This window comes from Jaculus jaculus, chromosome 2 (genome assembly GCF_020740685.1).
Source record: "Jaculus jaculus isolate mJacJac1 chromosome 2, mJacJac1.mat.Y.cur, whole genome shotgun sequence".
NCBI lineage: Eukaryota > Metazoa > Chordata > Mammalia > Rodentia > Dipodidae > Jaculus > Jaculus jaculus.
Window position 1 is genome coordinate 115,323,275 of NC_059103.1, and position 14,507 is coordinate 115,337,781.

Here is a 14,507-nt window from a genome sequence, read left to right on the forward strand (position 1 = left end):
GGAAAAACCAAAAAAAAAAAAAAAAAAAAAACAGAGAAAAAGAAAAAGAAAAGAAGATAGGGCATGGTGGTAGTACATGCCTTTACACTTTTAATCCCAACATTTGGGAGGCCGAAGTAAGGGGAATGCTGTGAGTTTGAGACCAGCCTGAGGCTACAGAGTGAGTTTCTAGGTTAGCCTGGGCTAGAGTAAGACCCTTGAGGGAAAAAAGAAAGTTCAGATAGATAGATAGATACTCATTTAGTCTTGTATACTATTCTTAAATTTATGCTTATTTGTTTATAAATTTTATTAAATATCCTATTTCTTGAGTTACTTTCAGGATGCTTAAAAGATTTCTTCCTTTCATTGCTAGATTGATTACTCCTCTGATTAAATACAAGTTAGTCCTACTTAATATGAAGTGAGAAATCCAGAATGGTCCAGAGTCCAAAACTGCTTTAGTACTAGCATGATGCATGGATGGGAAATTTCACTAACCTCTTTTGATGGCTCACAGTCAAAAAGCAGATGTATTTTATAACATTACCCGCAGACAGTGTAATGTGTACATTAGATAAATTTTGTACTTAAATTTGAGTCATCTCTATAAGATACTTCCTGATGCATATGCATGAATTCCAAAAATCTGGGGGAAAAATGGAAATCTTAAACATTCCTAGTACCAGGCATTTCAGATAAAAGATACTGAACTTATATTTGTAGTTTTATTAGCTTTCTCTCCTTGTTTTCCATGTTGCTCAGGAAGAAAGTAAGCCATTAAATGTGGATATAAATGACACATTTTTCTTAATACTTTGGGTTTTGTGTTTGTTGTTTTAGGAACAACTCAAATTATTGGTATGAGTGCAACGTTAAACAATGTAGAAGACCTACAAGATTTCCTTCAAGCTGAATATTACACCAGTCAATTTAGACCAGTATGTAACTAAGGTTTGCACTGTATAGATTCGTTATGTAGTTGCCTTAGACATAAAAGTAATGCTATGAAGGTTCATCGTTCCACTTACCCACCTATTACCTGTGAAAAGCTTGTATGCAGAAGATGTCAGTGGATGATCAGGGGTCTTGTTTCAAGTCACTAAAATGTGTGTGTTGCACCTGTAGCACTGATTGTCCTAACGTGCCCCTACTGCACATTTACTGAATGAATTTTCTCAGAACTCTTATATTTTCACCTCTTAGACTCTAAAGTATATTATGTATGTATCCTTCCCCCCTCCCTCCCTCCCTCCCTCTCCCCCCTCCTTCCCCCTCCCTCCCTCTCTCTCTCTCCATATATGTGTGTGTGTGTGTGTGTGTGTGTGTGTGTGTGTGTGTGTGTGTGTGTGTATATATATATGTATATATATATATATATATGTATTGTTTTTTTTCCCAAGGTAGGTTCTCACTCTAACCCAGGGTGAACTGAAACTCACTCTGTAACCAGGACTGGCCTTGAACTCACTGTGATCCTTCTACTTCAGCATCCTAAGTGCTAGGATTAAAGGTGTATACCACCATACCTGGCAATTGTAAGAATATATATATATTTAGAGGGAGAGAGAATGGGTGTGGCAGGGCCTTCAGCCACTGCAAAGGAATGCCAGATGTATGTGCCACCATGTGCATCTGGCTTACATGGGACCTGGAGAATCAAACCTGGGTCCTTAGGCTTCACAGGCAAGCACCTTACCCACTAAGTCATCTCTCCAACCCAATTATAAGATATTTTTAAATAAGTAAAAACTTAACTTGGGTTTAACTATTTATTTATTTTGGTTTTGAGACAGGGTAGCATGTAATCTAGGCTGGCCTTGAACTTGTTATATTGCCAAGGATAAACATGAACTTCTCATCCTTCTGTCTCCACCTCCAACTGTATCACCATGCTCAGCTAACGTGGATTTAAACTTAAATCCAATAATTATAGAACATAAAGAAATGTAGTTCGTAGTTATTTAAAGGCAGCTTTAATGTGCATATATTGTCTGTGTGCAGTACTACTAGTGGACAAGTTCTGTGTCTAAATTTTTCAGAAAATAATTTTACCAAATTTCATTTTGGAATGTTTTTATATTTCTATCAAATATGAAAAATTTTGAGAACTAATTTGGTTTTTAGATATTTTTATTTATTTGCAGAGAGAAACAGAGTATATGGGCAGGCCAGGGCCTCTTGTCTAAGCAAACAAACTCCAAAGGCAAGCTCTACTTTGTATGTTAGCTTTATGTGGATACTGAAGAATTGAACCCAGGCCATCAGGTTTTGCAAACAAGCATCATTATTTTTTTAAATATGTAAAAAATATTTTATTTATTTATTTATTTATTGGGGAGAGAGAGGTAGATAGAGAGAATGGGCATGTCAGGGCCTCCAGTCATTATAAATGAACGCCAGATGTATGTGCCACCTTGTGCAACTGGCTTACGTGGGTCCTGGAGAATTAAACCTGGTTCCTTTGGCTGTGCAGGAAAGTATTTTAACTGCTAAGCTATCCCTCCAGCTCAAGAAATATTTTCTTGGCAGGCATGGTGGCACATGCCTTTAATCCCAGCACTTGGTAGGCAGAGGTGGGAGGATTGTTGTGAGTTTGAGGCCACCCTGAGATTACACAATAAATTCCAGGTCAGCCTGGTCTACAGCCAGACCTTACCTTGAAAAAAAAAAAGTCAGTGAGGGGCTGGAGAGATGGCTCAGCAACTAAGGTGCTTTCCTACAAAGCCTAACAACCAGGTTTCCATTCCCCAGTACCCACATAAAGCCACATGCACTAAGTGGCACATTCATCTGGAGTTCCTTTGCAGTGGCTGAAGGCCCTGCCATGCCTATTCTCTCCCTCCCTCTCTCCCTCTCTCTCTCTCTCTCCCCTTTATATCTGCTTGCAAATAAATGAATAATTTTCTTCTTTTTTTTTTTTTTTTTTTTTTGGTTTTTCGAGGTAGGGTCTCACTCTGGCTCAGGCTGACCTGGAATTCACTATGTAGTCTCAGGGTGGCCTCGAACTCTCGGCGATCCTCCTACCTCTGCCTCCCAAGTGCTGGGATTAAAGGCGTGCGCCACCACGCCCGGCATAATTTTCTTCTTAATGAAGCTGGGTTTGGTGGTGCACACCTTTAATCTCAGCACTTGATAGGCAGAGGTAGGAGGATCACTGTGAGTTCGAGGCCACCCTGAGATTACATAGTGAATTCTAGGTTAGCCTGGGCTAGAGTGAGACCCTACCTCAAAAAATCAAAAAAAGGAAGGAAGGAAGGGGAAGGAAAAATAAATCAATGAGCTGAGAGCTAGCTGTGGTAGTGCATACCTTTTAATCCTTTTAAGGTTGTGCTTCAAAAAAGTAAAACAACAAAAACAAATCAGTGAGCTATGTTTGCAAACTATTTTCATCTACAAATATTTAAATTGAAAATAATAATGGTAGTTAGACGTGATGACTATCAGTTTTAGATCTTGAATAGCTCCTTAACAAAAAGAAAAGACTGTGAAACTATGACTCCTTTCTACTTGTAACATTAAAAAGTATCTGGTTTCCTTTCCTTTTTTTAATTTTTAAATAACACATTTTATTTAGATTTTATGAAGGAGTTCAGAAAGGGGAAGACTGAGAAATAAGGGGAGATAAAGTGGGGAGAAGAGAAGTACACCACATGTAGCTCAGGAGTCCATGTGACCAGATGGATCTCTGAAAACAGCATGGAAAGAAAAAAGAAAGTTCATGGAGCTCCTGCCATGTGGGGAGCCGGAAGGGATAAAGAACCCATGCAGAGAGTAAGGGCTGGGCCCCTCCTGGCTGGGCCTGGGCTAGGGCCTAGGCTGAGCCCCTTCCAGCTGGACCTGGGTCTGGGCGGAGGTAAAAACTCACCCACAACTGGAAGTTCCCAAGTGATCAGAGAGCCTTTTGTGTGTGTGTGTATGTGTTAAACATTTTATTTATTTGCAAGTAGAGAGAAAGAAAATGGGTATGCCAAGGCCTCTTGCCACTGCAAACAAACTCAGATATAGGCACTAGTTTGTGCATCTGACTTTATAAGTACTGGGGAATTAAATCCAGGTAGTCAGGTTTTACACCAAGTTATCTTTAGCCTCTGAGTCTCTCTAGCTGGTTCTCCTTAAAAAAAAAAAAAAAAAATCTGTTTTTTTTTTTTTTAAATTTTTTAAAATTTATTTGAGACAGAAAGAGAGAGAGAAGAAGAATGGAGTGCCAGGGCCTCCAACCACTGCAAACAAACTCCAGACACATGTGCCTCCTTGTGCATCTGGCTTACATGGGTCCTGGGGAATGGAATCTGGGTCCTTTGGGCTTTGCAGGCAAGCACCTTAACCACTAAACCATCCCTCCACCCTTGTTTTCCTTTTTGATATGTCCTGTTCAACTCAAAAGTATTTGGTTGTGACAGAGCGAGAATGAGGCAGATAGAGAGTGGGTGTGCCAGGGCCTGTAGCTGCTGCAAACAAACTCCAGACACATGTGCCCTGGCCCAGGCTGACCTACACTTCACTATGTAGTCCCAGGCTGGCCTCAAACTCACTGGTCCTCCTACCTTTGCTTCCCAAGTGCACCACCACACCCGGCCCAAAGCCAGAATTTTTAAGTTGAAGCATGTCTTAGGTATCATAAATAAGCTAAGATCTTTGTATAGCTGTCCTTTATCACAACATATTTTACACTTTCAATAGAAATTTCATATTAATTGTACTTTTTTTAAATTCAAGGTTGAATTAAAAGAATATCTGAAAATAAATGATGCAATATATTCAGTAGACTGTCAAGCTGTGAATGGCATGACTTTTTCCCGTCTGCTTAATTATAAGGTATGGTGATAATCCTTATACCCCGGGTTCCCGTCCTTCCAGCTTAGGCATCCTGAGACACTGCAAGATTCATTGTCAGCCCTGGGAGAAATGGCTGCTCTTTAATATGTGTTGAACAAAATACAAACTACTGTTTGAATGCTGCTAGTTTCCCTTTGTTGTATTTGCAGTGCTGGATGTCAAGCCCAGGGCCTAATTTATGTGCACTAAGTAGACACTATCACTAAGCTGCACCTCAGCCCCAGTTTCAAGTTTTCACACCACACTGTATTCCTTTCTTTGGCATCATGCCTTTGTGAAGGTGGGGACTTCATAGCAGTTGTGTACAAATACCATGTGAGAATCAGACACACAGAAGGCTGTCTGATCTCATACTTCAATGTTCGAAGGGCAGTACTGCTGCCTCATGTACACATCCTGTTAGTGAGCTCCTGTGTTTACTTAAGAATTAAAATACTTGCTATTCAAATAGCTACTAAGTTGAGAGGAGGAACATACTTATGAAGCTGTTCAGAATGACCTGTCCAATTAAATAAACAGAGTGGTATTCCTTGGCTCTCAGAAACAAGACAGTTTGGAACCTTGTCTTGAAGGTGTTTATTCATTCTGTAACTGAAGAATAATCTATAGTTTGTGCAGTTGATATATTAGTGTGTAAAAATATTAATGTCTCCAATGTTAATGGTTTATGACTTATACAAAGGATACTAAAAAGAGTAGGAAGAGTTTTTATAGAATTCTGAAATACATTCTTCTAAATCTATATCTTAGTTTTTTAGCAAAGTAAAAGGAACTAAGGGGGTTTCAAATAACTTTATCCTTTTTTTCATTTTTATTCTTCTACCCATATACTGTTACAAATATTATCTTAGTTTGCTGTTATTTTTTTTTTTCTAACAGTGTGTTACTGAATCTGTTTTTTTGAAAATAGCAAGTCTTTGACTGTTGGTAGGCTCAGTTTGTGTTCCTCTCCAAACTTTTGTTCTGATTCAGTGGCATGTATACAGTTATTAATAACACTGTCTTTAGTTCTTGAATTCACTTCTTACATTTCTATTTTAACTAAATAATCCCTAAAAAACAAATATCTAATAAGGGTACAGTGGAGTTTAACATTTTGATGTTTAATATCTTTCACCTTTTTCTTTAAAAATAATCAGATAGCCGGGTGTGGTGGCGCACGCCTTTAATCCCAGCACTCGGGAGGCAGAAGTAAGAGGATTGCCGTGAGTTCGAGGCCACCCTGAGACTCCATAGTGAATTCCAGGTCAGCCTGGGCTGGAGTAAGACCCTACCTTGAAAAACCAAAAAAAAAAAAAATCAGATAAATGAGAACTTGAGAGTTAGTGATGGTTTACTAACTTTTCAGCTCTTGCTAATAAAAATGGATGGGCTTTCATGGTTCCAAACAAACTGGCTCCTACATGTTGTTGTTTTGCAGTATTCCGACGCCCTGAAAAAGATGGACCCTGATCACTTGGTAGCGTTGGTGACAGAAGTCATTCCGAATTACTCCTGCATAGTGTTCTGTCCCAGTAAGAAGAACTGTGAAAATGTAGCAGAAATGCTATGCAAATTTTTAAGCAAGTATGTTATTTTTAAAAATACTTTGTTCTGTTTTTAGTCATAAATTGTAGCCTGTCTATTCTATTTTGTTTATTAACATTAATTACTTCTTATAGAGCATTGTGTTATACTAGATTCTGAAGGAATTGACCTCAAAGGAAGAACATTTAATTGAAATTCACATGTAAAATAGAAAAATCCCAGTTACTCATGCAAGAGTGGTAACTAGTAAAAAGGCTTAGATTTGAAACTTTGGCTAACCATTGGACCATCTCAGTGCTCAGACTCTATTCTAGACAAGTCAGAATCCCGGGAAGCAGGACACAGGCAAGTAGCATTTATAACTAAAGGCAAGCACTACTAACCTAGACAGTCAAAAGGTAACCCACTGTAATCCTGGTAGGGATGAATCAGATTTTCAGCTTAACCTTCTATCTAACTGAAAAGCCATTGTCTTTGCCTGCTTGTTTGCCTTCTTGCTTGCTTCCCTCCTTCCTTCCTCCCTCCTTCCCTCCCTCCCTCCCTTCTACTCTCCCTCATTTTTTTGAGGTAGAATCTCACTCTATCTCAGGCTGACCTGGAATTCACGATGTAGTCTCAGGGTGGCCTTGAACTCATGGTGATCCTCCTACCTCTGCCTCCCAAGTGCTGGGATCAAAGGCATGTACCACCACACCCAGCTACCTTCTTTCTTTTGTAAAATTTTATTTCAGCGACAAAGAGAGAACTGGCATGCCAGGGCCTCAGCCACTGCATTTGAACTCCAGGCGCTTTCACCACCTAGTGGGCATGTGCAACCTCATGCTTGCCTCACCTTTATGCATCTGGCTTATGTGGGATCTGGAGAATTGAACATGAGTCTTTAGGCTTTGCAGACAAGTGTCTTAACCACTAAGCCATCTCTCTAGCCCTTCTTTCTTTTTGTAAATCCTTTATTTGAGAGAGAGAGGGGCCTATACAGAGTCAGAGAGAATGGGTATAGTAGGGCCCTCAGCCACTGCAAACAAACTCCAGATGCATACTCCACCTTGTTCATCTGGCTTATGTGGGACCTGGAGAATTGAACCTCAGTCCTTTGGCTTTGCAGGCAAACATCTTAACTGCTAAGCCATCTCTCCAGCCCCCCCACCCACTTTTTTTTTGAGGTAGGGTCTCCTAGCCCAGGCTGACCTGGAATTCAGCATATTGTCTCAGGCTGGCCTCAAACTCATAGTAATCCTCCTACCTTGGCATCCCATGTGCCACCATGCCCAGCAGAGAGAGAGGGGGAGAATGGGTGTATCAAGACCTTTAGCTGCTGCAAACAAACTCCAGATGCATGCACCACTTTGTGCATCTGGCTTACATGGGTCCTAGGGAATCAAGCTCAGGTTGTTAGGCTTTGTGGGCAAGCACCTTGACCTGAGCAATCTCTCCAGATCATCTTCCAGACTGACCTGGAATTCACTCAATAATTGCAGGGTAGACTCGAACTCATAATGATCCTTTTACTTCTGCCTCCAGAGTGCTGGGATTAAAGGTGTGCACCACTACTGCGGGGCTCCTTCCGCTCAGGTAGTGCCGAGGGCAGGACCAGGCCTGCTGGCTCCTCCCTAGGGGTTGAGGGGATGATGAGCGTCGGACGACTCAGAAACCTCTTCTGGCCACCAGAGAATAACGACACTGAGTCGGGAATCTTTTCCATGCAGAAACAACTCGCTTTATTACTCTGAGCAGTTGCCTATATCATGTTGGGGACGAAGGCGGGGATTTTAGGATGGGAAAGAGGTAAGGGCCAATAGTAAACTTTAACTATTGAAATGGTAATTACAATTGGCATGCGGAGGTAGCAGGCCAGAAGCCATTAGGCATCTTGCTGAGTCATAGCTGGCCAGAGACAGGTCGCCAAACTTTAGCTAGGCTCAGGAAGTTCCACTAGACCTCACGCCTGGGCCTTTCAGGGCCCAACACACCACGCCTGGCTAAATCATTTTTTTTAGACCCCTGGCCACTTAGCTAGAGCTGTATTAGTAGTCGTAAACTAGTAACATGGGTTTTCATCTGCTTATCCTCCATCTCTCTTCCTGTATCTGTTATAGTCTTGTTGCTACATGGACAAAATGCCCAATCAGAATCAGAATTAGCTGAAGGAAGTAAAGGGTTTGTTTCTGGCTTACAGGGTTTTTGTTTTGTTTTGTTTTGTTTTCAAGGTAAGGTACCTCTCTAGCCCAGGTTGACCTGGAATTCATTCTGTAGTCCCAGGCTGGCCTTGAACTCATGGCAGTCTCCTGTCTCTGCCTCCTAAGTGCTGGGCTTAAAGGTGTGCATGTCCACACCCAGCTAGGCTTATAGTTTTGAGGGTAAATTCATCTTCATCATGGCAGAGAAAGTATGGCAGGAGCAAGAAGGCAGAGTCACATTGTCACTTCACAAGAAGGAAGTAGAGAGATGAATGTTCATGCTCAGCTAGCCTTCTTTTTTTTTTTAAGCTTTCTTTTTTTATTCATTCTAATGTGGGATGGAACTACCTGGAAGTTAGAATAGGTCCCAATCTTTCTAGATTCCTAAAAGATATGCCAGGAGATCTGTTTTCATGTAGATTTTAAAGTTGACAGAGATTAACAATCACATTTCCTAATCCTAATGGTTTAGATTAAATTCATTGAATTGTAGAAAGATACAAATGTTTGGGATTAGATTGAGGACTTGCATCTTAGTAATTAATAGTCTGCCTTTACAGTGATGATTTTGTCCGGAAAAAACTAAAGAAGTATAGCCAGGTATGGTGGAGCACACCTTTAGTCCTAGCACTTGGGAGGCTGGGGTCCCTGCGATAGGAGGATCTCTAGGAGTTGGAGGCCTGCCTAGGACTACAAAGTGAGTTCCAAGTCAGTCTGGGCTAGAGTGAGACCCTGCTTCAAAACTGCCCTCCCCACCAAAAAAAAAGATAGTTTTCTTGATAAATCACTCATTTCACATGTTTTCTTAAAATAATTTGTTTATAAATTCAGTATATTGTATGGTGGCACATGCCTTTAATTCTAGCACTTGGGAGGCATAGGAGGAGGATCATTATGAGCTATAGAGCAAGTTCCAGGTCAGCCTGGGCTAAAGTGAGACCCTATCTCAATAAAATAAAAATTGGATTGAGATGGGGAGGGGATATGATGGAGAATGGAATTTCAAAGGGGAAAGTGCGGGGGGGGTATTACCATGGGATATTTTTTATAATCATGGAAAATGTTAATAAAAATTGAGAAAAATAAATAAATAGAATAAAATAAAATAAAAATTGATTAAGTATATCAATTAATTAAAAACATTTATTTGAGGGCTAGAGAGATGACTCAGTGGTTAAGGCACTTGCTCACAAAACCTAATGACCTGAGGTCAGTCCTCTAGTACCCATGCAAAACTAGATGCAGAAAGTGGTGTAGTTACCTAGAGTTCATTTGCAGTAGCTAGAGGCCCTTCTCTCCCTGTTTTTCTGTTCTGTTTCTTTCTGCTTACAAATAAATATTGGAAAAATAATTTATTTATAAATTATCTATAATAATATGGGCTGGAGAGATGGCTCAGCAGTTAAGACACTCACTTGTAAAGCCTAAGGACCCAAGTTTGATTTCCCAGTACCCATGTAAAGCCAGATGCACTAAGTGCCACATGTGTTTGAAGGTCTTTATCAGTAGCAGGAAGCTCTGGCCTAACCATTTTCTAACCAGTTTCTCTGTGTCTGCCTCTCTTTCAAATAAATAAATAAAATTTAAAAATAAAATAATATAAGGCATTAATCATATAGGATATTACGATTTCAAAAGTGTTAGTATCTAGACAGTGGTTTTGCCATGTAGAGATTATGATGTGTTTACATCTTTAGGAAATTTGTGTCTCAAAACCAACCATCTTCTATAAAGACATACATTGTAGAAAAACAAAGCATTTATGACATAGAATCTAAAGCTGGCATCCATGTATATCCATGAAGCATAGGAATGAGCTTCAGGAAGTTCATGGACCTTCGGAAGTCACATGCAGAGTGTTGTGTTATATGAACAACTGGATTGTTGTTTAGCTCTATTCACTTTTTTATAGTGTTCTGTGACCAGAAGAAGATGGGACCAGAATGCCAAATGGCTCATGAAGTGAGAATCAAAAAAGAACATTTTATGTACTCATGCCAATAAAAGTTATATATTTAGGAGGCTAGGGATAGCTTAGTGGATAAGAGCACTTGCTGCAAGGTACAAACATGAGGGTCTGAGTTCACCCCATATAAAAGTCAGGCATTGGGCTGGAGAGAGGGCTCGGTTAAAGGTTAAAGATACTTGCTTGCAAAGCCTGACAGAACAGCTTCAGTTCCCTAGTACCCACCTAAAGCCAGACACACAAAGTGACCCATGCATCTGGAGTTTGTTTGCAGTGTCAGGAAGCCCTGATATGCCTATATTCTTCTCCTCCTCTTCTATCTCTCTCTCTCTCAAATACTTAAAAGGAAAAATAAAAGCCAGGCATGGCCGTGCATGCCTGTAACCCCAGCAAGGAAGCAGGTAGACAGGAGGATCACTGGGGCTTTCCAGTCTAACCAAAAAATGATTAAGTCCCAGGGTCACTAAGAGAGACTGTCTCAAGGAAATAAGGCAGAAGAGTAATAGACAAGGGTACTCATCCTTTGGCCCTTGCTTGAGTGATATATTTTTATTTATGTATTTATTTATTATTTAAGAGGCAGAGAGAAAGAGAGAATGGGTGCGCCAGAGCCTCTAGCCACTGCAAACAAACTTCAGATGCATGAGCCCCCTTGTGTATCTGGCTTGCATGGGTCCTGGAGAGTCAAACCAGGATCCTTTGGCTTTGCAGACAAATGCCGTAACCCCTAAGCCATCTCTCCAGCCGTTTTTTAAAAAGTTGTGCTGTAAGAAAATGCTAAAACCTTCACTCAAATCAAGGGTTCGTGTTTCTAATGGATCTTTTTTTCTAGAGACTATCTAAAACACAAGGAGAAAGAAAAATGTGAATTGATTAAGAGCTTGAAAAGCTCCACCAGTGGCCACCTGTGTCCTGTCTTAAAGTGCACCATCCCATTTGGAGTTGCCTACCACCACAGTGGTTTAACTAGCGATGAAAGGAAGCTCCTGGAAGAGGCCTATTCTGCTGGTATTCTCTGCCTTTTCACCTGCACATCCACCTTGGCAGCAGGGGTCAACCTACCAGCACGAAGGTCAGGCATACATTTTGCCTTGTCTGTCTGTAAGTAGTGGGTGAGATTAGTCAAATGTTTTCTTAGCACTTGCTGTGTTGCTTGGTTTGTTTCTTTTAATTTTTTTTTGGTTTTTTGAGTTAGTGACATCCCTGTGCGTACACCAGTACATTTCTATACAAAGCAACCCTGCACAAGTTCTCGGGACGTGGGCATAACGGCAAGCCTCTCACACAAGCTGCTTCTATCTCCGTCCAAGCAAAGCTCTTTCTCACCCTCACAAGCCAAACTTCACAGTCCATAGTTCTCACTGCATTCAGGTCTTTCAACTCTGACCAGAATAGTCCATTAAGCTGTACTTACAACACTGCAAGGCATTTCTTAGGCCAGGGTTTCAAATCTTTCCACATTTTTCCAAAAGACTCCAAAAGGTCAAAAGCACAAAGACAAGTGTCTAGAAGCAATCTCACTCCTCTGGTACCAACTTTACTGTTGCAGTCAGGTTCATATTGCTGGCAGAAATCACCTGACCAAGAGCAGCTTGTGGGGGGGGGGGAGTTTATTTTGTCTTATAGACTCAAGGGATAGTTCCATGGTGGCAGGGGAGAACAATGGCATGAGCAGAATATAGACATTACCTCCTGGCCAACAACAGATAGACCACACCAACAAGAGAGGTTGCCTAGTGTAGGCAATGATGGACTTACTCTTGCCTTTGAACAGGAAAGCTAACTATAGACTTCTTTATAGCTGAGCATGATTGAAATTACCATTTTTATAGACCAAAAAAATTTCAAATGAGTCAGGTGTGGTGATGCATGCCTTTAATCCCAGCACTCCAGGAGGCAGAGGTAGGAAGTGTAAGGTTCAAGAGTGACCATAACCATGCAGACCACTCTGAGGCTAAGATGGAAGCTTTTATTCGGGGGGAAAAGCACAAGCTTCCAGGACTGACTCTCAAGAGTGGAGAAGTCAACTTGGGGTTACAGATAGTGGGCTGTATAGGCTCTTCAGTTAGGGAAAGGTGAGGAAGGGAAGGAACTCCTTTGTTCTTTACATTAGCCATAGGGTGAGAGACCAGAAGTGACCAGGTAGGAGATAAGGGGCAGGGAACCTAGACCTGAGGCATTGTTAGGCAAGGGAGGGATAATGGCTGGGTGGTTCCTTGAGGAATGTGCATGACCCTCCCCCTGGTATCTGTTGTACTCAGTGACTGCTTTTGTCCTGACCTAACAGGAAGATCACTGTGAGTTCAAGGCCACCTGAGACTACCTAGTGAATTCTGGGTAACCCAGAGCTAGAGTGAGACCCTACCTGGGGGGGGGGGGAGTTCAAATGTACAGTATCTTACAGTAAAAGATAATATAAATTCAAAGACACAAATATGCATAGAGTGGTGTTGATGACCAAACTTCACTTATAGAATATAAAATCCAATACCCAGGGCTGAAGAGATGGCTCAATGGTTTAAGGCACCTACTTCTCATAAAATCCAAAAACTATTGCTATAATTTGAACACAGCCTCACTACCATTTAGACTTGAGTGCAAACAGTGGTTCTAGCAGTTACTAATTTTATGGTTTCAGGTAAGCAAATTGAACTTCAGTTCATTCCTTTTTAAGAAAATAAAATAACAAATTACTAAACATCTTGAAGGAATTGTCAATAATACACATAAGAACCTGAGACATCATGGGTTTATTACAAATGTAGTTACTTATTAAGCATTCACATGTCATTAAATTTAATAACTGATGAAATTAAGAGTTTAAAAAGTAAGGTGCTGGGCTAGAGAGGTGGCTTAGTGGCTAAGGCACTTGCTTGCAAACCCCAAGACCCATGTTTACTCTCCAGATGCCACCTTAGCCAGACACACAAAAGTTTGGCAAGTGCAAGGTCATACATGCCCACTAGGTGACACAAGCATCTGGAGTTTGAGTTCAGTGGCTGAAGTCCTGGTACACCAATTTTCTCTCTCTCTGTCTTTCTCTCTCTCTAAAAAAAGAAAGAAAGAAAAAGTAAGGTGCTATTGCTATAGGTAAACTAATACTTTTAATTTTATCCAATCCATAGAGTTATTTTACGTGCTCCCTATGTTGCTAAGGAATTCATTAAGAGAAACCAGTACAAACAGATGACTGGCAGAGCTGGCCGTGCTGGAATAGATTCCATTGGAGAGAGTATCCTTATATTGCAAGAAAAAGACAAGCAGCAGGTGATAATCAGTCTGCTCTGTTTTTGTTTTTGTTGTTGTTGTTATTTTTCTTATTTTTATTGTTTACATATGTAGTTTTCTTGGTCTTTGGTCTAGCCCTGATATGAGATGATCTCCTAAAAACCTGTTACTGGGGACTAAAGAGACAGCTTAGCAGTTAAAGAACTTGCCTGCAAAGCCTAAGACCTAGGTGCGATTGTCCAGGACCCATGTAAGCCAGATACACATGGTGGTGCATGGGTCTGAAGTTTGTTTGAAGTAGCTAGAGGCCCTGATGCACCCATTTATTTTTCTATCTGCCTCTTTCTCAAATAAATTTTTAAAAAATTAAAGTAATTTAAAAAAATACTAAACAGTTTTTGGGGCTGGAAAGATGGCTCAGCAGCTAAAGTACTTAATGCAAAGCCTAAAGACCCAAGGTTTGATTCCCCAGCACCCACATAAGTCCAGATATACTAGGAAGCACATGCATCTGGAGTTCCTTTGCAATGACTAGAGGCCCTGGTACACCCATTCTTCCTCTCTATCTGCCTCTGTCTCTCTCTTAAACAAATAAATAAGATTAAAAAGCCAATTATTTATGTTCCTTTAAATGATATATCCTTTTCCTATCAAGTTAAGTTTTTTTTTAATTTTATATTTTATTCATTTATTCATTTATTTGAGAGAGACAGAGAAAAAAGGAGGCAGAGAGAGAGAGAGCAATAATGGGGCAGCAGGGCTTCCAGCCACTGCAAATAAACTCCAGATGC

At 40.6% G+C, this 14,507-nt stretch overlaps 1 protein-coding gene across 3 annotated transcripts in view; it reads left to right on the plus strand.

The window, feature by feature from the left end:
• Helq (helicase, POLQ like) overlaps positions 1 to 14,507 on the plus strand; it is a 52,754-nt gene that overhangs the window by 12,409 nt on the left and 25,838 nt on the right. For 2 of the 3 annotated variants that reach the window (XM_045143029.1, XM_045143027.1), the window contains 5 exons: positions 823 to 920; positions 4,699 to 4,797; positions 6,239 to 6,384; positions 11,321 to 11,560; positions 13,614 to 13,755. In XM_045143029.1, the coding sequence (XP_044998964.1) occupies positions 823 to 920; positions 4,699 to 4,797; positions 6,239 to 6,384; positions 11,321 to 11,560; positions 13,614 to 13,755 (725 nt within the window). The remainder of the gene's footprint in view (positions 1 to 822; positions 921 to 4,698; positions 4,798 to 6,238; positions 6,385 to 11,320; positions 11,561 to 13,613; positions 13,756 to 14,507) is intronic. The other variant, XM_045143028.1, reaches the window with a different exon arrangement.